At 31.8% G+C, this 24,567-nt stretch overlaps 1 protein-coding gene across 6 annotated transcripts in view; it reads left to right on the forward strand.

Annotated features, from left to right (window-relative positions):
* Positions 1–24,567, forward strand: part of Mp (collagen XV/XVIII-type protein multiplexin) — a 232,390-nt gene that overhangs the window by 47,513 nt on the left and 160,310 nt on the right. For all 6 annotated transcript variants that reach the window (XM_029317419.2, XM_029317413.2, XM_029317415.2 and 3 more), the window contains exon 3: positions 22,902–23,176. In XM_029317419.2, the coding sequence (XP_029173252.1) occupies positions 22,902–23,176 (275 nt within the window). The remainder of the gene's footprint in view (positions 1–22,901; positions 23,177–24,567) is intronic.

Below are 24,567 nucleotides of genomic sequence, written 5' to 3' on the forward strand. Positions count from 1 at the left end.
TCGCCGATTATTGTCGTCCGATCATTGTCGCGACGAAATAACGTCGCCCCGCTATATTCCAACCCCCAACCCTTCCCTCTCGAGCTCACACATTTTACGCCAGCGCGTAATTAAGCCTCGGTTCACCGCCGGCTCGACGTGTGGAATTACCGCGCGCTCTTACCGTGCGGAAAATCACGCGGCGGATAGTTTTCTTTGTTTTTTTTTTTTTTTTGCGAATGAGAGAAGTTCTCCCGCGTGTTAAAAGGCTTCCCCGAGATTCGGAATCGCAATCAGAGCGAGGCCGGCCGCGCCTTCTGCATAGCGAGAAAATTGGGACGAACTTTGTTCTATTTTCAGTGTTTTAGTATCAGTTTCGCTCCTTTCCACAAATGTTTCTCCATTTCTGGGAATATTCTGTAAATATGTGTAATAAAAAAAGTAATAGTCATATGTACATAAATAATCGAAAAATATATATGTTTCTAATAATATATATATATATATATATTTGATATTTGATATTATTATAAACATATTATATTTTTAGACACGTAATTATGTTAAATGAAAAGATCGCGTAAGATTATTGTTATAATATTTTAAAGATAACGTTATCATTGCAGTTATTGTTGCAGTTTATTTAGGACGCATGTGTTGTGTTTTAATAACCAATTAAATAATTTTACGGGCCGCGTGCTTATCTCGTCGCGGGATTCGGTAACACCCGAATAAATTTCGCGGCGACCCTTCTCATTTCCCGCGTTTCCGTTCTGTTTATCCACTCGCCATCCACTCGCCAAGCTGGCCGTGCTCTTCCTCTCGTGCAAGTAAAATATTAATACGTTATATCACGGTCCGCGTATATACGGGACGATGGCATTTAATATTTGCCCGAATCGTTTTACGCATCGCTTCCTTCTCCTTCTCTCGCTTCACCTCGTTCCGGAAACGCCGGAAATGACGAATTTCTACGCCCGCGATATGCATTCAGGCTCGGAGGATTCCGACAAATCGCGATATCGATGAAAGGCGAACCGAGATTAACGGGATTCCCGGTCTATCTTTCGCGAAGAACGATAAGGAACGTTGACGCAATGCTGTTAATCGAGGAGAGGCTCTTAATAAAGTAGATCGAGCGAGTAATCGCGTCTCTCCGAGTCGCGGTTCAATGACGTCAACGATATCTCGCTCAGTCTGTCATCTACATCTTTACCTACTTCTCTACCGTATTTAATCATTTTTTCCTCAAATAATTTCAGAGAGTGTCTCTCTCTCTCTCTCTCTTTCGATCAAGGAAGTCAATCGTCCTAGAACCGCAGGACAATGGCTCTCCTCGATATTAGCCGTCTCATAATCGATATCTCGTGATTGCGAAGAGATCTCGTGTTCCTCTGTGAAGTGTTCTCGTTAATTCTTGACTGGTTGAAGGAGATAGGGAATTCTATTCCATGAGAGATATAAAATATACCTAATATCTCCTCGCACAAATCATAAGATTGCCATCGTTTTTCCTGGAAAACTCGCCGTAATTTGAACAGTTAAACTGGAATCTATCGTTGTTCAATATCACGAAATAACGCGGATTATAGAAGATAGATTGAAATTTCAGAACACCATTATGGCGCTTATGTAATGCAATTCCCCGAAGCATTATTTCGCGGTGGTTCCAAGAATCACGGTTTTATTTTCGATTGCACTTAAGCGAGACATAATAGTTTATTTACAGTTTATTTACAGAAGCACGCGGCGTTCAGATGGACGATAAATTTTTCAAAATTAATTTCTTATTTACTTCTTATTATCTTACTGTTTGCGATAACCTTTATATTATCTTGCGTTTTTTTTCGGCAGTTACGTTCCGAAAAGATACGTTGATATCTGAAAATTAAAATGTGTCTGGAATATACGTACAGTTATTAATTTATTTCAATCGTTATTGAAAGACACTTCAGATTCGTCGGAAAATCAGTATTTAAATCTGTTATTTTACTTTCTCGCTAAAGGATAATTTTATAATATATCAAAATAACACACACACGCACACGTCATGAATATCACATTATGGCGCCTTGTGTTGTCAACAACTGGTACAATTTTGATCTAAAGCAATACGTTTCGTGTCAGCCGTCAGACGGAGTCTACAAATATCCGCCGTTTGATATTTAATAATGCTCGCCAATGAAAATTTAATTATTCTGTCGTCTACAGCTGCATTCGTCCATTTGAAAGAGCCATTGCAATTGAAACGGAAGAGAGATGATTTCAATGTGAATTTTCGGCTTTTATAATTAATTACGACTCATTTAAATGTAATAAAGTTAACGTATGATTTTTCGGCGTGTACGAGTTTTCTTATCTAATATCTCAAGTATTTAATCTAACTTTCGTACGAATGATAAACGTTACGCGAAAGTGGTTTGTTAGGAAGACAAAGCTGTAGTTTCTACAGCAAACTACACCAACTTTTCAACTACCACGCGAATTATCATGTCATTACACAAATTTAACTTTATTAGACGCTTTTGCATTATAAAAACATACATTATTTTTTCATAATTTTAAAAACAAACTAATAAAACATGTAAAATGTTTCCTTTAATCATTAATTCAACAACTTAAAATATTCTTGACCTGCGATCTCCAAATTCAAGATTAGTCTTTGAATTTTAATGGCTTTAATTATTCGTGGTAGCGGAACAGAAAACATTCGAAATTTACACAATTTCTTTCAATTGATATCTATTGCTAGCGTTTCATTAATGAACGAGTAAAGGGATAAAAGCAACTTTTTTATTCGCATACAGAATACATGGCGGTAGAATGGGTTAGAATCCCATGAGGCATCATCAAGTCTTTCGATTTCATCGTTAAAAAGATATTCGATAATAGAGAGAAAGAGGGAAGGGGTGAAACATGGAACGATAGTCACATTGGGGCGCAGTGACCTGTGTAGCTGCAAAAAAAGCATCGCAGAAAATATCAAAAAATATAAGCGCGTAAAAAATCGTATTGTGACGACGATTCAACGAATGTTATTTTTCCAATGTGATGGCATTGTACTCCAGTGTTATTTTGTGCATATTTTACGGAAAAGAGTTAGAGTTTCGATCACATTTCAACATACCGTATACAATGTGTTACATGCATCGCAATTTCGATCTAAAAAATGTTCCAAGCGCTGTTTGATATACACCGTCCTGTAGAATGTGTTATCAACTCGCGACACAACACAAATTATCAATTCTGGCAGTCAATTTAGCATTAATGAATTCTAAACGATTATATGAATTATTAGGGAAAAAAGGAAGCGAGAGAAAAATTTTTTAAATACTGTGACATGATTTGCTTATCAATATCGTATATATTATCGATCTATTTCAAGAAACTTGTTTCAATTGAAACAATTTTTTCGGAAGAATATTACCTATATCATCGGAATTAGTTATCACATTTTTGATCGATTTATCATCAATAAATTCTCAATCAGCTGTTTCCATATACAATCCAAATATTATTGATAGATCCATTGTCGATGCAAATCAATCACGTCAAAAGACTCATAGCGAGTCAATTCCGCGTTGCGAGCAAATAATCGCACCTGTTTCACAAAGATAACCCGCGTGCAGAAGGGGAGCTCACTTTTGCGTTTAACAAAACAGGACATCGTCCAATATTGGCGGAAATTCCACGTGTCGGCGTCATGATTTAGCGAAATATGCAAATGCTCTTTGGATTGATTCGTATATCAGATTTCCGTCGCTGAAAAGAATTCAAGGGTGAGAGATGGATGCCCGATGACTCGAAGCCGATATGTGTCGCCTCTCTTCGACATTGTCGTCGTTGACTACGACGACGACGACGACGACGACGACAATGGCAACGAAGGTGAATGAATCCCGACGTCGTATTTCGATTCTTTTCAACAATAGTATCAGAGAGACACACGCGCGAGAGAGCATTTTAGTATTCCGAGCTACGATGGTGTTTGGCCCTGCAGGTGCATTTGCATCATATTTATAAAAAAAAAAAAAACTCTTTTGCAATGCCGACGGAATTGCAAAAGCTTTGCGCGTTGCCTATCGTATGCGACAACAAACTGACGCTTATTCCTTGCATACGAAACTAAAAGTGAATTTTTAGATGTAAATGGAAATGGGACACGCGCGCGAACAATAAACTACATTTTCTGCAAAAATAACGAAAAGCCTCGTCAATCGGTCTTCTTTTAGTTCTTGTCAATACCAGTGACTCGAACACTTTTTTCCTTGTTTACTTTGATTAATTCAATTTGATGTGTGAGCGGAGAAATAAACTTGGTTAATTAAAAAAAAATAAATTCACTAGTATAATTTCAATGACAAGTGCATCGATTACGAGATTACACACGTTCTCGTGTCATGTTTGTTTGAATTTTCGAATTTTACGTGCAGACAGAGTATTGTTATCTTCCAATTTCACGCTTGTCCATGATGGCAATATTACAAGCCGTAATCCGCTTTGTAATATAAGAAAAAAATTATTGAAATTATATAAAAATAATGTGCACATATTATGTGCACATACGAGTTCCACAGCAAAAAAAATAAAATTGTTTTAAATAATAAAAATCAATTAAAATAAGAACCATAATATTTGTTGTAATACATATATTGAAGCATTTCCTTTTATAGATTTTTTTATTCAATGCTTTATCTATATTAGTTAATTGCGAAAGTTGAGAGAGTTGCAAACTCCTCTAAAAGGAGACATTGTCATAAAGCTAAAGAATCTGACATAAGAATATTTGCCAATATCTACATTACGCTTATTGTAACCTGTTATGCGTAGCAAAGAATGCGTCGCCTCTTCGAAATAATCCACAAACTATGTCTATAATAACGCAAGACATTTCTCGAGAGGGTAAATTGAACTCTCTCCTTTTCCCACTTTCTCTGTCCTCCTTTTCTCTTTCCGCTGTCAAAAGCATATCTTTTTACAAGACAGCGGAAACGCTCGCTCGTGCGCGATCGTTATTATCGCCCGTCCATCCGTCATCTCTACGGAAACTACCCTCGGGACACTTGGAGAGATCAGACTTGATATCGTTGGTATCAAAGGCGAACGAAGTTACACGATATCGAAGACGACCAAGAGGTTCATTTTTCCCTCTCTTCGTCGCAACCGGAGGTGAGTATCGGATTCGCGTGGTAGGTAAAGTTTCGTTGAATTAAGGCGAGAACGTGGGGTGCATCTCTGACTTGGGTTGTCGAGGCGCTTTGAAGATCGCATTACAGGGGCGCATTGTTTATTCCTCGCGACTCGCGAAAGCGACAAATTGCTCTTTACGTGCGCGTCTGCCGCGTCCCGCAGCAAACCATTGTGCATCTCGCCAAAGTTTGTTGTCTCTTTTTCCTGGGAAGAAGAATACGTATATCGTATGCTGCGGAGCGAGCCGAGTCGTAGAAATATAAACGCAGCGCGGCGTCGCTGATCTCATTTCCTTCTGCTGTAGTATGGCAGGCACATTTCAAATGTAGGTTATTGAAAATCATCATTTAAATATAGTTTTATTTCGAAAATAAAATATTTTTATATTATTAACTATATTATAATATTATTACATTTTTATAATATTATAATACAATATTATATAATTTTACCTTTTTTAAAATATTTATATATATATTTATATATATATATATATATATATATATATATATATATATAGATTTTTTTATATTATGTATTATAAATATATTTAAATGGTTTCTCTCCGCGAAGAGAGAAATAAATATAAAGATAATATATAGAAAATGTTTTTGAAATTAATCGAAATTATTAATTAGAATTACGTTTCTACAAGAGGAGCAATTTAAAAAAAATATATAGAACCGTTGATAAAAAGTAATTAATTTACAAAAAAGTGACATAATTTTTAAAAAATATAAGAATTTAATAAAAATATTTTTTAAAGATAATATTCCAATAATTTTACTCCCTCTATAATGAGATAAATAATTACTTCAATTGTAATTACTCTTAAAGTCCGTAATGAGAAATGAACATTTGTATTTATTTCTGATTTAATCTTCCAAATTGGATTTTAATTAATGTATAATGAAGAAAATTATCATTAATTATATCCAGAGATTTATAATATGGCAAGGAAAATATACACAGTCTACATAAATAGTTTCATTTTCTATTTCAGATATTAATTTTTTGCTCATCGCTGTACATTATGCCACAATAATAGTGAATATTTCTTGGTTGACCCAAGATACTTTTTCTGAATAATATCATGAGAAAATTTCTTGTTTTTTCTGGCTAAAATAAAAGCTTAATATGTTCCATATAAGTTTAAAATCGACACATAAAAAGTGCTACAAACATTATCTTTCATAATTAACAATAATCATCGTTGAAATTGTTTTGCTATCTGTGCATACAATGACAAGAATAATCAGATATGATCGTTCTAAACAATTCGTGCCTTCTCCACCGACGACACAGACGCGAATTCAATTAACATCGTCGAGTATGCATCGGCGGCTGACTTTGTGACTATGCAGTCGACTTGTTTCTAAAGTGGGCGTGTGCACGAAAACTTGCTCACAGAGGCAAAACTTCCTCAGGCCGTATTTATTGCAGTTGCAGGCATCGGCCCGTCGCTCCTTGTGATAACGCAAGATTCATCTCAGAGCGGCGCGGATTGTATCTTCGTGCTCTTTGGCATTTCTCGCTTTTTCATTACGAGATTCAGAATTTAATTGACGGATGTAAGTACATGACACTCAACAAGAATGCCTTTGTTTTGTGACGCACATTTTTAAAACGCGAGTACACTTTAATAATAAGGAAATTCGCAACTAAGAATGTTTTTTTTAAATGTTATTATTTCACAGAACACACTTTATTAAAAAGATATTTCTTATATTTTTTTAGATGTAAAGATATTGAAATATATTAAAAAATAAAATTGAATAAAAACTTTCAACGAGAGATAGAAAAACATTTTTATGATAATTATTACGAACATTTTATAAACAGAAGTGTAAATATTTTGTATTTCAAGAGAGATTAATTTAATAATTAAATATAGCCCATATTCTTCAAAGTATTTTTTCGCAAATTTTAAAAAACATGGTGCTTTTTAGATATCATATTTCTTACTCCAATCTTACAACGAGCAGGAAAAAAATGGAAGACGTACAAAATATTTTAATAAAAAAAAGAGAGCAAGATCTCGTTTTGCGAGATGCGAGAGTTGAAAAGACCTCTGAACTTTTCCGACAAACTTTTACGGTTTCTCGAAACAGCGCAGAATAATTGTAGAACACGTCGAAGATACGTGCGTGAGAAAGATAGAGCGGGCTGGAAGAGAAGATGAAAAGAGAAAGCAGAGAAAATAGAGTGCGAACACTATAGGGTAGCAAAAGAGGAAGAGGAGACTGGGAGCAAAAAGGAGAGAGAGAGAGCAAAACTTCGTTGACGATTTATTACGTCGACTGCCAACTCGGGACAGGGTGCACCCACGTAACGAGTTTATTAAATATTTTATCCCGTCAGAAGAAGAGAGAAAGTCGAAGCGACAAAAGACGAAGAGGGATAGTAGAAGATGAGGAATAGAGACGCGAAGTGGCGACAGGTATCGAAGCGGGAGAAAAGGGCTTCTCGTACAAAAGGGCACCTCCCTTGTAAAATTCGCCGCCTAACAACCCTTTAGAGAAAACTCACGCATAACGCGCTACGCGACGTGATTGCTCAACCTCCTTCGCGTGTTCTGTTCCACTCTCGTAACCCTACACAGCGAGTTTAATAAACCCTACGTGCGACTACGATATTTCAGCGGATATCAGATCGATCGATAATCCGATAATTGAGGTTTGTAAGGTCGGAGGAGAGACGTTAAGGTCGAGGTGAAAGAGATTACATTATTTTTACATACAAAATATAGAAAACAGAAACGGTTGCGCTTGTGTAACAAATTATCAAATTATAGAGCATTTATGCACGTTTAATGAAATGCCAGTAAAGGATAAAGATTGAAGAAAATATACAAGAATATTGAATTGAATTGTTATATATTTAGGAAAATTAGATTTATTGTGTTAGGGATTAGAACAGAAATATTTCATATTCGATTATTTAACTTCATGTCAAAATTGAATTATTCTTTAAAAGCAATACAGTACGCGTTAAACGTTATCTATTCATCTAAAGTATTTCGACGTGGAAAATATGATTTAAAAACTAACATTGCGAAAATGGAAGAGAAACTTTCAAAGAATAATCTAATTTAATGAAATAATATAAATAGATAAAGGAGAGAGTAAATGTGCCGTCAGAATATCTTTTTTTAGATTTCCTAAGGAATTTTTAGCACGCGATACATGATGTGTCGGCATGATAGAATTCCTATTCTTGGTGATACAAAGGAGAGGGAATCAGCCTCGTTGTGCGAAGGATCTAATTTTAGATAAGGGCAGAGGGAAGAAGAGAGAGAGAGAAAGCTCTGTAACAATTGGATTTACGAGTATACCTTCGCTGTTTACCTTATGCTTGTTCTTTCGGACACGTGACATTATTTCCTTGAAATAATTAATAGTCATTTTCTTGAAATAATTAATAGTCGTGAGCTCTTTTTCGAATTTCATTTTATTAGGAACCGAAAATGTTTTAAATATTTCCTTAAACACACATTACATCTTCTAGAATGTCTACATTTCGGAATATACATACAAAACTTTTCGATGAATTTTTAATGAACGATCAATATGTGAATGTTACATCACGTCTAAAAAAAAGGATTTAATATTATATTATAACGTGACAAATATAATTTTTATTATAAATTAACATAGGGTGAATGATTGTATCATGAAAAGATTACATTCTCTTTAAGTTAAAACTTTGCACATTTTTCAAGTATTATAACTTTATTAAAAATAATAAAAAAAAAGTTGTCTTTTTTATAAATGTAGCGAGGAAGAAAGAAGACTACAAGATTTAAACTACGACGAATATTTGACTTCTATTCTCAATCTTTGTTCTCGATATCTATTCTTTGCCTCTCCTATCCCGAGCGGAAACGTAAATAATAAATGGAAGTAATAAATGCAATATGAGATTTCTCGAATGAATAATTTATTCGAATTCGGATTTATTCAGGGCGCATTTGCTGCATCGCAGTGCAAGAATATCGATAGAAACTCTGGTGGATGGTGCACAAAACGAACAGGCCGGCAAGAATGCACGTGCGCATGTGGGGAAAAGAATTTCGGAGGATATCACGAGGGATTTAATTTTAACCATCGTGCGACACGACGGTCCCGCGGTTGCATATGAAAACTCGAGAAAGGAATAGAGGTCGATATGATGGGAGAGGATATAACGGAAGAGAGAGCTTGGTCGCGTTGAATAGGAGAGTACACGATTTTGAGGGGTCGCAACAATAGTCTCGACAACCGCGACACCAAATATTAACCGGAGGGTAGCAGCACTCTTTAAGGACTCACGGATCCGTGAAAATGATCTACCCGCTTCCTCCTTTCTCATCCCAGAGTATATGTATATTCTACTTGACGTTGCTTCCTTTAGCGTAGCGCAAAGCAAATTGAGTAGCACACTCTTTTCAATTCAACAGAACATGTCGCGTGTGAAAAAAAATTTCAACATTATTTTATGCTAAGATTAAAAATTCTTGGCATAGTAATTTCAAAAGATACTTTTTATGAAAATCATATTTTTAGAAATATAGCATTCTGTTTAATCTTAAATATTATCTTTTTTGATATCACTCTCTATTTTCTATTTTCCTATTTTTTATTTTCTTCTCTCTTCTATTTTCCCTTTTGATTCATTATTCAAATCCATTTTTCAGAGAAAAATGAAAATGGAATAGGAAAGAACAGTGAAACATAACAATAATTTCAACTTTATTTTTTTAGTAATTTCTAATGAACGTTCGTCGGAAAGTTATCGAAATTAAAATAGTTCTACTACATATATAACGGCGCGATCGAAGTCGTCACATGGTCAGATCCAGCTGGATTCTCCACGCGAGTTTCACATAATTTACAAACCACCAATCACCGAGCGCCATTCCGATATCGGATTCGGATTTAAGTGCGCCCGAGAGTTCAGCGACGATGCGTGCAAAAAAAGAATAATCCCCAAACGTAGGGTGATTACTACGGTTTATCATGCGCGGAGAAAGAGAAAAAGAGGAGAGGAGAATTTCATATGTTCCAATTATTTATTCAAAAGAGACAGAGACCAGTTGCTGAATTCGAATCCATATCAATAATTGCGTATGTTATATATATAAAGTAGTTGCAGATTAATAAATTTTAAATTTAAAGTGTCTTATTTTAAATTGATATAATTATACAGCAACTTTTAAATTTATGAATTTTTCTTTCTCATACAAAATATTTCTTTAAAAAAAAAAGACTGCAAAGCGGGAAGGTTAAAAGATTAATAAATAGCTGTGTAGTCAATGAGTTAATGACATGTATAATTAAACTTGAATCTGCCTATTGAGTCAACTAACTTTCTAAAGATTCAACTAATATGGAATTGAAGAAAGCAGTACTCTACGATGCTTTGAGGCTAGTTTCAGAAGACAATACGAGAAGTACACATAGAGACTGACACTCAGACTTACCCTTAAGCTATCTCAATAAACAATATGACTCTCATCCTTATCTTTTGTGTTTGTGTGCTATTGAGACGAGCGTCAAGAACCAAAAATGCCCTGCGGTATGCGCGTTTTAATGAGTACTTTGAATCAAATCTTAAACAATGGCGTCATAATATTGTTGTCATAACACTTGCAGAGAGATATACATTATAATATATAATGCATTATAATATGCATTATAATAATAAGTCAACATTATATATATTAAAACCACTATATATATTTTTATAGAAAGGAAAGAAAGGAAGACAATTCAAAAACATATTACAAATGACAGAGCTCCAAAATTGCATGAATTTTAGTGTTTATGCAAAAATAAAATTTGTCTTGCCTCTGAATTTTTTCTCTTTAAAAATTATACGCAATTTATATTATTATTATTTATATTATTTACATTTATAATATAATACATCCAGTTATTATATATTTAATATAAATTATATTTTAGGATATATGTGCATATATAAACACACATCATGAAAAATATGATATTATTGAGACATATTGCTCATTCTACTTTCGAATAATATTTGTCAATATTTATGCTGAAAAAATTTGTATTATTTTTTGTTTAGTTTCAGTAAAAAGTTAACTGTTTAATTTTCATTTTCATACTTCATTTTATTACCAAGCTTGTTTTCTATCCATTTATTGAACAGAGAGAAACCAACCATCACATTGCTTCTCTTTGCTAGTAAGACCTAAGAATTAGAAAACTAAAATAGCAAGCCTATTAAGTGACGGCTGGTTTCGCCTTAGTAAAGATGAATAGGAGAGAGAGAGAGAGAAAGAGAAATAGGCTCCTTCGTTAATTAACGCCTTTCATTCAAGCAACGCATCTGTCTCGTTCTCTTTTCGTTTCCCTTCTAAAAGCACTCTTGCGTTCAAAAGTTTAAGTAGTAACGCACGATTCAATAACCGTCAAGCAATTTTCATGCAACGAATCATTATATGCTGTCTAAAAATCGAAAGATAAATCTTTTGTGGATATTTCTAATTTGAAATACAATTAATAAATTGTATATATTAAAATAAAATTGAAGATTTTAAAGATCTTGTAAAATATGAAATAATTCACTTTAAAAGATATACATTTTTTATATTATTTGTATTTTATTAAAAATAAATTCTCGCAAGCTATTATACATAATTTCTTTTTTTTTCTATAAATAAATTACTACAATAATTCGTCAAACATTTACATATATTATATTTGTTTTATAAAGTCAATTTTATTTTAATATTAATGTATTAATAATATAATATATATATATATTATTAATAATTTTTTGTAGGATTCACGCTACACAAAGAGTTAGTTAAATATATTTACTTATGACGATAGTTATAATTATTTCTAATATTACCATATATTTTTTAAACTCAATTTTTCATATAACACAAAGGTTCCTCGAGAAACTATTGCGCTCGTCTTCTTCGCGTGTCATGAAGAACCCTTCTTAGGGAGCACGTACAAAGGGTCGTCTTATAAAACGGAAATATACGAGGTTTTTACCTTCGGTGAGACTTTTCTTACCGATTTGCGCCCTTTGATATCACCTGATTTACGATAGCTTGAGAATAAGTTAGACTGTCATATTTGGCTGTAGCCGGGACGCATGAAAGTTCAAGTAGTAAGAAAGTGTTCTCTGAAACATTTTTCGTAAATGCAGCAGAGAGATCTGAAACATTTCTCATAAATACAGCGGATCGAGCAGCAAAAAGTCAATAAAGAGACAGGCATCCATCTCAGAAAAAAAATTATATTTTTTTAACATATTGCAATATAAGAAATGAAAAAGTAAAAAAAACCAAAGACGAACAAATATTTTAAAAATCTATTTTATAATAATCTGCTTTATATAATAAAATATAAAGCAAAAGAAATAAATTTCTATTTAGACATATGATTTAATAAACTATAAAAAATTGTATTATAATATGTAATATATATCCTATATAACGTTTAAGTATCTCTTTGTCTCATTAAATACTCTTAAATCATAAAATAATACATGCTAATTATTTTAATGTAGCAATTGTTTTAATATAACATATCAAGATAAATTAATCGTAAAATAAGATAAATCTTGCGAGAGAGAATCTAATCTCATAGCGAGAGTTCTCGCGAAGATTACCAACTGAACTAAGGGGGTACAAGGTGAAACACGGAGAAGCACTTTGACGAAAGTCGAACAATGGACGCTAAGAGAGAGAGAAAGAAGGTGTCCCATTGTCCAAAGTTTTCTGATTAAATCTCGTCTTCGAGTTTCATGAAGAAAAGCCTAGGTCAATCTTTCCCCAAGCTACTTTATATAAAATGACATCAAAAGAAATTTTAGGATGGAAAACGTATGCAGAAAAAGAACACGGCATCCATTTCTGTCTCCAAAATTCTTTTCCACGTAGATATTCATATCTGTGAATAGTACTCAATATTCTAAAAATATTATTCATGTTTAAGATCTTATTCTGTTGAGAGCAAAGTTGTGTCACAATTTCGAAGAAGACTAAGCATCGCATTTATTATTTTATGTAAAAAGTCTATGAGAAAAATATTTAGTAAATTATTTACTCATATCGATTATTTATATCGAAAATTGAAATTACACGCACACAGACACACACTTCTAGCTTTATCTCTATTTGACTTTGAAGATAATAAGAAAAAAATAGGGCGGGATCATTATTTAAGTAAAATATTGATCGCTTTAATCTTTGTTTTCGAATATTTTCAAATCTTCAGGGTATTAAAAAGCAAAACTCTTTGGTACATATAGCGATAGTGCAAATATTAGTTCTCTAACTGTTTATTTAAAAAATTAAATTGAAATTGAGATATTTGTTATATACATATATTGTTTATAATTTACGAAAAGGCTATTATATTATATTGTAATAATTTATAATACTATTTGTATATCTAATAATTGATGAATAATTTTAGACAGATACACACTCAATTTTTCTTTCAATTTATGATATCTTTCAATATTAAGAAACATAATTTTTTAGAAGCAATAAACTTATTTCACCACATTTTTTGAACGAAGAGTACCTACTCTATTTTTTTAAGAACACAAAATGAAAAGCATTACTCGAGCGTCCTTCGTACGACTTCGATCGTTAAGAAGAGGTCCTCCAATTATAAAGTTTCAATTAATACTTGGCGCACACCATCCGGAAAATTTTACAGAGTTCGGATAAAGGATACGAAATTCGTGATTTTACGTCTCTATTTTCAACGGCCTTTGTTCATCACAGTAAACGAGAATGACAAAAGTCGGCTTGAAAGTCAGGGATTTTATCCGGTACTTTGAGCAGAATTATACAATGGCTCTTACGCCCTTCGAGGACTTTGGTAAGCTTCATGAATACTTTTACTTACACTCTAGGAAACAAAGAGTAATGAGAGGATGAAGTCTTATGTGTTATTTTCTGCGTGTCTTTCTATATATTAAAATTTGTGTATAAAACTCTAAATACATTCTCATTTTTTCGCATTTATATTCTTTATAAATTTTCTGTATTATCTCTGAAAAGAAAACTTTAGATTCTTTGAAAAGAAAAATGATTTTCTATATTTAATTAATTACATTATCAATATATTTTATTAAAATATTTACTACGTGACTTTTATCTCCATCTTAATTCAATCTTGGTAATGGTAACGATTGTATGGATAATTATTATTTCATATAATTACCAATTAAAGAGAATAATGACAAATCATCCATTATAAACACAAAGATGTAATGAAAGAATTTGTTTATAGCATTTCCATGTTTTGCATTATTTTCATCGCATCTGTTTTAGCTAGATTACTTTGCTTGTGTTCAGTCGCTCAAGTTCGAATATTTAATTCGGTCGAGTTGCTTGCCAACTCTCGATCGTCGCGAGAATATACGGAACCCGCATCTGCTTTGATTTTGAGGCGCGTTAATCATGACGCATTCTGCAATTAGCGTTTCAGTGATTGCGCCTTATTCCCGTCGAATTCCCACGAAACAATCAGCTTAACTTTCACGGTAAATAAAACTAGCATCGATGTCGAGGGATGCAAATTCTCCGTCTGCGACGTTTCGTTTCGACTTGACACTTTTTTGCAGTAATAGAAAACGAGGGATGAAATGGAAAGTTTCTTGGCATAAGTAGATAATACGCTTTATAGAGAAAGGATGATATAATATGAAACAGTTTGATCGTTATTAACGGATAATCATTAATGTAGCTGATAACTTCAAAATCCTATTCAGCGTGACAGTCATTTTCCTTAACAATGATCGACATGTCATAATAATTTTTTTTGTATTCTGATAAAAGAATATAAGAATTTTTGACATACATTTAGTTTCTTTCTTATTGTCAGTAAAAAATTTCTGTATTAAATCTAACTTAATGCAGATTGTTTACAAGTGTTTAAACATTTTTCAAACATAGCACATTAATATACAGGAATAAATGGAACCCGTGAAAAATATTGTAAATTAAAACGCAGAAATATGCTTAATGCATATTTTATCTTAATTTTGCTGTCGATTGAACGTTTCTGTAGTAACTTTTTGCGCGATATCTACGGAAATTGTATCAGTATCATTTGCAATAAGCAATGAAGAACTGAAAAGAGAACACCGCGCGTGAAGCTGATGAAAAAAGTAGAACAATCGCGACGATGGGTTTGCTGGGGTAAGCTACGAGTAACGAAGTAGATGAAAATGTAACAAGTCAGACAGACTCCGGCATACTTTGTTACGAGTAGTATTTCAGTGATTTCTGATTCAATGTGCCTGATATTTCTGACGGGAAGTTTTTGATGATCTAAATTTACAATTCATTTATTCATTTGTTTGCGTCATCGATTCGTTTCTCACAAGTATATAGTGTAAAAACAGTAAATGTGTGTTTTAAAGAATATTATTTTGACAATGACTTTAATTGTATTTAATTATAAATAAATTGTATACGAAATTTCGAAGTGTCAAATAAATTAAAATGCTCCTTTGTAAATTAAAAATTAATCATTTTACTAGGAAATAACAATTTTTTATTTTCCAAGATCAATAATCATATAATTCTATTTTTCCTTTTTTCACAAATGCATAAAACAATTTACATATAAAAAAAATTCTGTAATTGTAAAAATATAAAACATCTTGAGAATTTTGTAAATTATTACGACATGTCGCAGTAATTTTTTCGAAGCAACGGATGCAATTACATAGAACGAAAAAACTAATCTGAGAGACAAGAAATTTGAAGGAATCAAGAGTGCAGTAAAAAAGTGCATACTATGTGCAAGGCAATAAAGTAGGTAACGACTGTAGCGAACCCGAGTCTGGTCCGTGGAATCTCTGGCGCCATCTGCTAACCAACACTCGAACCGATGTTTGACAAAAACGTTCGATTACTACTGCAAGTAGTAGTCGCGGACGTAACACATCAGCCGCGACCGCTAAAATTCGCGAACAAGACCGCGAGAGGAAAATTCTCGTTCGAAACTCGATTTACCAACGGGTTTACACTTGTTTTTCTGTCCGATCTCCCGCTCTCTTAGCTTCTCACCCGAGATTCGTTTCAGTGGAAAATAGGGAATGGAGATAATGGAGGAATCGGGGGGCACTCTTGGCCGCAATCTTTTGTAATCTGATTTTGCGCAGTTCTTCCCTCGCAGCTTCTTCCATCCCGAGGTTACCAACTTCTAAGCGGCGCTGTTTGTTTCGCCGTTTAACTTCTTCTATCGCGTCGGTAGAATTTACGTGAGAAATAATGTGCCAGGAACGAGTTTGCATCGCGATGCGAACGCAATTTGCGAGGGATTATTTCTTCGCGAGAACAAACGCTCTCGAGAAGCAGCGCTGTATTTTATCGTAATAATTGTTAATATCCTATCCTATTAAAAATTACTATATACAATACTATAATTAATAAGATGAAACGTTCAACTGCGCAGGAAATTAACGTATCTATTTCGCGCGCGGTTACCATCCTGCACAATTTAATAAATCGCGCGTATTATGAGAACGAATGCAAATAAAGATATAATAAAAATTTAATAAGAATATTGCAATATTTTATTGCATATGACAGACAAATATTGTTTCGCTCTCTTGCGCAAACTTTAATAGACAATATTTTTGTCTGCGTGGCCGCGCGTGATAATTGTTCGAAAACAGACGCATTTCCGCGGTGCGATTTTGTGAATACGTCGCGTATATGCACTTGCCTGAGAGAATGTTTTTATTCCGCGTAGAGCAAATATCGAAGTCCAGGCACAATCATTTCGGCGTATATTTTCCATGCACAATAAACAGAAGCTTATAAGACTTAAAAATACAATGTCGCTCTCGCGTACCAGTAGTTGTCGGCCAGTAGTTTCCAATGTAATAATAAACAGCGTAAGATAGCGGCGCTATTCTTGTTTTTAACGAGGCTGCATCTATCTGCTCGTCACTTGGCTTTACTTGAACTTTTGATGGAAAAACCGACTTCTTTTTGTCTTTCATCGCGTCGCGTCCGCGCTATTGTTTCCCGCAGAATTCTCTGATGCCAGCGACTTAGAGATTTTAATACGGAAGATGCAAGAAAGAGGGAAGCTCGCGGATCTCTTAACTTCGCGTTCCTTGCATACTACGCTTGTCTATTGTGCAAAGCTATTTAAGATAAGAAATTATTTTATCTGAAACTTCAAACACAAAATCGCAAAGATTTTTTTCTAAGAAACTGCACTTATTTTTTATATATAAATTTTTACGATATGATAAATTAGACATAGAAATTCAAATATGAAAATTGGTTCGATTTTTTGCGAATTTTGCCATGTTTATTGTCTTTGCCATATTTATTTTTTTTTACCATTATATTTGCGAGCGTATTTGTTATGTTTTTCTGTTTTTTTTTTTTTTAACTTATTTATCATTTATTTTTTATTAAATGAATATCCTTTTCAATTATTTTATAAAATTTTAATTTTTGTAAACAACTAATTATAATATTTTATTCTAAATTATCAATGTAGCAATGACTGAAAAGAGAGACTGTATAAGAGAAAATATTATATTTTATGTATGCAGTTTACAGAAACATATACAAAAGTATATATTACATATTATAAACGTATTAATTATTTTCATATGCTAATGATACCATGACTTTCAATAATATAAACATGATTTCATAGATATTATATACCTCCCCCTCCTAGTTTATATAAAAGATACATAATCTACTAAAATAGTAGAGTAATATATTGAATATATCCTATATAAAAATATTTCAATAATAAAATGTCAAATATCTATAAATATTGTGATGGAATCTCTCAGTTTATACAAAAAACCTATATTTATAATATATATATTTTTTTTACTTTTTGCATGTTAAAATTTATTTTAGCCACAGCAATTTAATTTATTTTTAATGCTTATTTTCAATAAAAATTAAATTTTTTCAAAATATACAATCCCTACATATAATGCGTTCCTTCATGTACATATATAGTTTTTCTTCATTGATTTTCTATTCAATTTTTAATCAATTTGTACATTGAAAAATATGTGAAGCTAGCAGCATTCTTCATGCATTAAAATATGCAAAAATACGAGACGAGCGTACTCTCCGCTCGCCAGAAATAAACTGTTCGCAAAAATTGCAGAATTGCATTGCAAGACTGAAGAAAAGCGCTGTCCCTGATGGGAGATCAGAAAACTTGCTAGAATGTAAGAACGTCTCCCGGGATGTCTTTCTCACGTTTTATTTTCACGAAGGCCAAGCCTTGCAATAGTAGCAATGATGCCTAACATGTGTACTCGTTTTTTCTGCTTCTCATGTTTAATAAGTTTTTTTTAACATAATGTAGGAAAATTGACGACAATCATCAATAAGATTAATTCCTATACAAACTTTTTATACATGGATTTTCATAAAAATAGAATTTTAAAATTAAATAATAATAATAGCTAAAATTTATAAAAATAAAATTGTTATGCATATATAATAACTATACATAAATTATAGTTATTATAATAAAAAATAATGTTTTTGTTAAATAATAATTTTTTAAAAATAATTATTGTCATTGTGTTTGTGTCAAATTCAGATGTAAATGTTAAACCATATATATACTGCTTTTTAAAATAATACACATTTGTATATATGTATATATCTTGAAATTGATAAATGATATAGATAAATGCATTATAAATTATATTGTATATTGATATATCTAAGATAATTTTATGTGACTTATGGAATACAAATACAATATAACTGTGGCAAATAACGCAGAAATATATATTTATAGAAAAATCAGATGATGAAATAAAAATATCGGCCTGTAACGAATATTGCAATAAACAACATAGACTGCAGTATGGAAAGATGCAGAAAAACCGACAACAAAACGCTCTTCGCGTGTCGAGAGTTTAAAGAAGACATTTACATTTCGTCTCATATTGAAACGTTCAATTCGTTTGTTCGATTTGTGAGATTCATGAATTCCTATATGCACCATCGAGAAAGTTGTAACGAGCTGACACGGCGAATTGGCATACGGATTTATGCAAATGTATTCACGCAAAATACGAAGAAGGAAGCGAGAATTATGGTCAAGCGAATTCGCGTGAAAACGCATATTATGCGCATCATTATTATAATAATTTATAATAATTTTTCCAACGCTAATAAGCGCGTTTGCGACGTGTGGAGTTTATTATCTATTTATCCTCGGACAAAATAATAACTTTGTGAGTGCATATGCATATTGTTAAGTTTTTAGAAAATTTAAAACTATTTTCATGAATAGTTTTCATGAATAGAATATATTTAGAGCTATTTCCGTCACGAAGATGAAAACGACATAAATTCTAATTTATAGAAATAGAATGCGATTGTGCAATCGGTAAACGATGATACCCATTTTGATGTTTACTGCTGATATGATTGCATGGTTTTTGCAAAAAACAATAATTTATTATTTTATATGCGAATATCGAACATTCATCACATGACGTAAAAATAATAGCTGTTAATATATGGTGATTGCAAAATATATATGAATATATTGATGCGAGAAATCTCATCTACAATTTCAGAGAGAAGCGTAATAATAAATCATATACTTATGACGGGAAAAAATTTAATAGAAATATGAATGATACACTTATCGCGAAAAATAATAAGAAAATTATTAATTAATGTCGAAATAAATTAAATGCAAATGCAATTCCATTAACGTATCGTAAATCAATTTCTGTGGAAATGTATTTTCGTGTGACGATCATTCTAAAATGCGGAAAGAAAGCGCACACTCGATCCGCTCGGTCATTAAGTCTTGTTTGTGTACTTTAATTACTTCAGTCAGCGTCTCCTCTTTCAATTTGCGCTCACTTTCTAGTTTGGGCTTCGAAATGATTTCGACCCATCGCAATTTCGGCACAAAATAGAGATCTACGTCAGGAATGTATACGCACATAGGAGGTCACGGTTGGTTCCTATACCAGCATTCGAGTCACCATGCATATCAATTCCACGCTGCAATCCATCAAGCATTGAAATCTTCCCCACTGTTATTGCAAATGTTTCGCATAGATATTTTCAAGAATGTGGAGAAAAATAGTAGAAGATACATTTTAAACAATCCATCTTTAGAGAGAAAAATAGTGACTCTTCTACATTCTACATTATATCGGCACATCACGGTGATAATAATTGTTATGTAGTTGCACGAATCAAATATTTTAATTGTGATTAAAGACATATTGAAATTGGTAAGATTTTATTCTTAAAAATACGAAAAATGGATGTTCAAGGATATGTAAAAAATGATAAAAAAATATAATACTAAAGTCTTACATTAGTTGCGAAAATATTCATATAAAACTTGTTAATAAATAACACATTAACATTTTTTACTTTTGCTAATTATTAATATAAATTGAAAATTCTTCTTATCATGGATGTTAAATAAACCGGATAAATGCATATACATATATAATATCAATTTGCTTTACAGCTCTCAACTCTCAGAATATATTTATCGGAGATATTCAGCCAGTTTCACATTTGCTGTTTATATAAATAAAAAATTGGATTACCTTTACAGAAAAGGCCACTCTACTTGCGATTCGCAAAAAAATCTACTCGGTCGAAAACAAGTCGGATTTGAAAACGAGAATTCGTTGGGCACTCAACGTTCTCGTGACCGTAGAATATGTTACACGAGAATATGGTGCAGCCAAATGCAATTTGAAAATTACCTCGGGCGTGGCGATAATTTAACTTACGCCGTTCGCCGACATACTGTTACGTGTATTTTTGTTGGACATTTTTACTTTGCTCACGAATTTTGCTGTTAGAGCAGCTATTTATGATATGAGACATGAGACACGAAAATATGTGTAGGAAAAAAGATACGAAGTGAGAGTACACTATATAAAAAATATATAAAGACGATATTTCATTAACCGGTGAACAAGATATTATTTTAAAATATGTATTTTCGACTTAAACGTATGTATATTTTTTAGAAAACAAGAATATTTTTTTAAAAAAGAATATTTTATACAAATTCATTAAAAATGTACAAAAAAGGATGGCAAAAGATGTTTTTTAATTAACAACATGATTCTAAAAAATCTCACTCGTGCTTATTAAAGGCAGCAAAATGACGTTATATATTTTAGTATGTACTAATGAAAATCGTTCATTCGGGATCAACAATATCAAGTATATGATTTAGTGTAACGAGAAGCGTCTTTTAGCAATGACTAGTCAAGCGTGTCGATGTCTGCTCGCACGAAGGATTTTTAATGCGATTTACTGCGGCAACTCGTGTCCCCGACAATAAATATCGGTTATCGGGCTTTCAGCCGCGGAATATCACGCGATGTATCGAGTGTCATGGAACGAAGCATGACGCATGGCGAGCAAAATGGTGTTGTCATATATTAAAGAATTATGATCTTAATCATACTGTGTATGTGTACAGATTGCATACGCATACAACGTAATATCTTGTTACAATAAAGTTCCACTATATTTTTATTCAGTAATTATCAATATTAAAAACTTTATATGTATATATATATGATTTAAAGCTTTCATTTTTTGCGTGCATTATATTAAAAAAAATTTGTAGTAAAACATTTTAAACCTCCACTATAAATCCACAATAATATTTGTGAAACAATTGAAGGTAATATATTTTTAGAAATTAAATCATTCATATCAATATCTTGTCTTTTAATAATTGTCAAAATTACGATAATTTTTCTAGCATTTTTGCAACAAGATGCTTTTTCAATATTTTTTACTAATCTTTTGATATTTATATTTTTTTAATAAACGCGAAAATTTTTGCAATTTAATTTGTTAAAGATTTCTCATTTTAAGAGTTAATGATAAAATTTTTCAACGTATTGCAATTTTATACAGTCGACGAATTTACAACTAGATACAATAATCGTTAAATAATTTTTCCCTGAAAAATAATCTTATTAGAATATCACTTACTAATCTTTTTGCCTTTTTCTTTTTCTCTCTGGAAACTCTTAAAATCCGCGTGCGAGAAAAATTAATTAAAGTTTCTACATTCGCTCGAAACTACTCTTTCGTAGTTTTCTCGGACGGAACTCTTTTTCGCGGAATATCCCGTTCTCAACAGTTTCCTTAATTAACCTTGTTCTCATTGGATTCCCATAACTAATCTATCCGTAATATATGTATAAAGATGCGCATTACTATGTATTTATTAATTTATATAAAAGGTATATACACATAATAGATATATACACATAATAGATTATTCTTTTGTATTCGAGAACAAATTGTATAAGTAGAAATAAAGCTCATTAAAATGAGATTAATTAGAAGAAAGAATTAACTTTTCACATTTTTGCGAATAATCTTCGCTAAAATCTGTATCACAAATACTTATAATTTTCAACTTTGCAAAAAAATTATACTTCTTATCACATATTTTATATTTCAGTAACAATTGTTTTACAAATGAAAAATATGACCAATCAATTTTTTTAATTACCATTAATTTATTTCTGTTCAGAATTTGTTTTTAATAACAATCTCGATTACACCTATCAATCTATATAACATTTCAATTTAATATTATTATGATAATTCAATATTGTAAGATTAATTAGTTGCTCGAACTGTCAACATTTAATGGCTTTGTTACAGTTGAACTCAATTTAATAGAAACTATTGATGTTTATGCTTTCAGAAGTAGTATACGATTTAATGGAGGCGACAATGTCATCAATGACGATGACGGACGATGACAATATTTATATAGATGACGGTCTGGACGGATTCCCGGCGTTTGGCTTCCGATCTGGCTCCGAGGTGAAGCAACCACACATATTGTACCTCCCGGAAAAGTTGCCAGCCGAGTTCACTCTAGTGGCCATATTTAAGCCGACCTCTTTCCGGACGAGCTACCTCTTTGCCGTTCTTAATCCCTTCGAAACCGTCGTCCAATTGGGCATTAGAATTTCGGTAAGCGTATAATACTTATCTTTTTAATCTCTAACTTTTTCTGTAACTATTACAACGACTAATTATTCCTGATTCGACAAGATATTTCTTTCATAAAATTTTATACGATTTTATTAAAGTATATGAACGAGTATGACATGAATAATAGTATAATATTGAAGAAAATATACCCGAGATGAAAAAAGGAGCAAATGTCTTGCAGAAACGAAAGGATGTGTGTGTGAATGTAAAATAGGACGTTATTTAATATAACATCAATCAAATTAAAGAAATCCGTTTTAATAGTTGGGTAGCTTTTATTAACTATTTAATGTTTTGGCAATGTAATTGCGATATTCTTATTCTGTCTGTAATAATATTTATAAATGAATAAAATGGAAAAGAAATAATATATTATAAAAATAACATTATATAAATATATATATATATATATATATATATATATATATATAATGTTATTTTTATATATTATCCCTCCATAAGTTTGGAAACACTTTACATTTTACAGTTAAACGATCATATGGCAGCGACCTGTGTAGATTTTTTGTATCAATAAATCGTAAAATATTTAAATGACATTTTTATTTATGACAGATCACTGCCATGCGATTGTTTAACAGTAAAATGTAAAGTGTTCTCAAATTTGTGAAAAGTACTGTGTGCAATAAATAACAAATGTCCATTTATAAGACTATTTCTTGTTAACACGATTAATAATATTTCAAATAATATACTGATAAAAAACATTCCATTAAGTTTATATTCTTGCATGTTACGAATATCTAATTAAAGAATATTTTTTTAGAGAATTTTTCTCTTAAATTAAGATGATCCTTTTGACAGATTTGTGCAGATTTTTTGTATAAATAATAAATCATAAAATAAACATCAAATATTTAAATGACGTTTTTATAACAGATCGCTGCTATGCAATTTTTTAACTATAAAATGTAAGGTGTTTCCAAACTTATGAAGGGTACTGTATATATATATATATATAATATTATATATATATATATATATATATATATATGTGTGTGTGTGTGATGGTGTGACATAAAATTTCTTGTAGTAATTTTTTAGTTACTTATATTTTAATTCTAATTATTATTTAATTAAAAAGTGCTTACAGTAGTGCAGTAAAGCAGTTATTATTTTATATTTTTATAATATATGAATTTATATCAACAATTGATATGTTGAAAACGCTCTTTGAAAATGTACTCTGTACTGTAATATTTTAAAGGATATTTCCTTTTTTATGGATTTCCATCTTTAGAACTTATTTTGAATCACGAAGTTATCTTATATGATAATCTTCACTAAACGCTATCTTCTATTTTCCGATTCTCTTTCTCTCGATAGTATTGCTTAATCTTAAAATTTCTTCT

Source organism: Nylanderia fulva, unplaced genomic scaffold (assembly GCF_048542155.1).
Source record: "Nylanderia fulva isolate GAGA-0341 unplaced genomic scaffold, ASM4854215v1 Scaffold1, whole genome shotgun sequence".
Taxonomy (NCBI): Eukaryota; Metazoa; Arthropoda; class Insecta; order Hymenoptera; family Formicidae; genus Nylanderia; species Nylanderia fulva.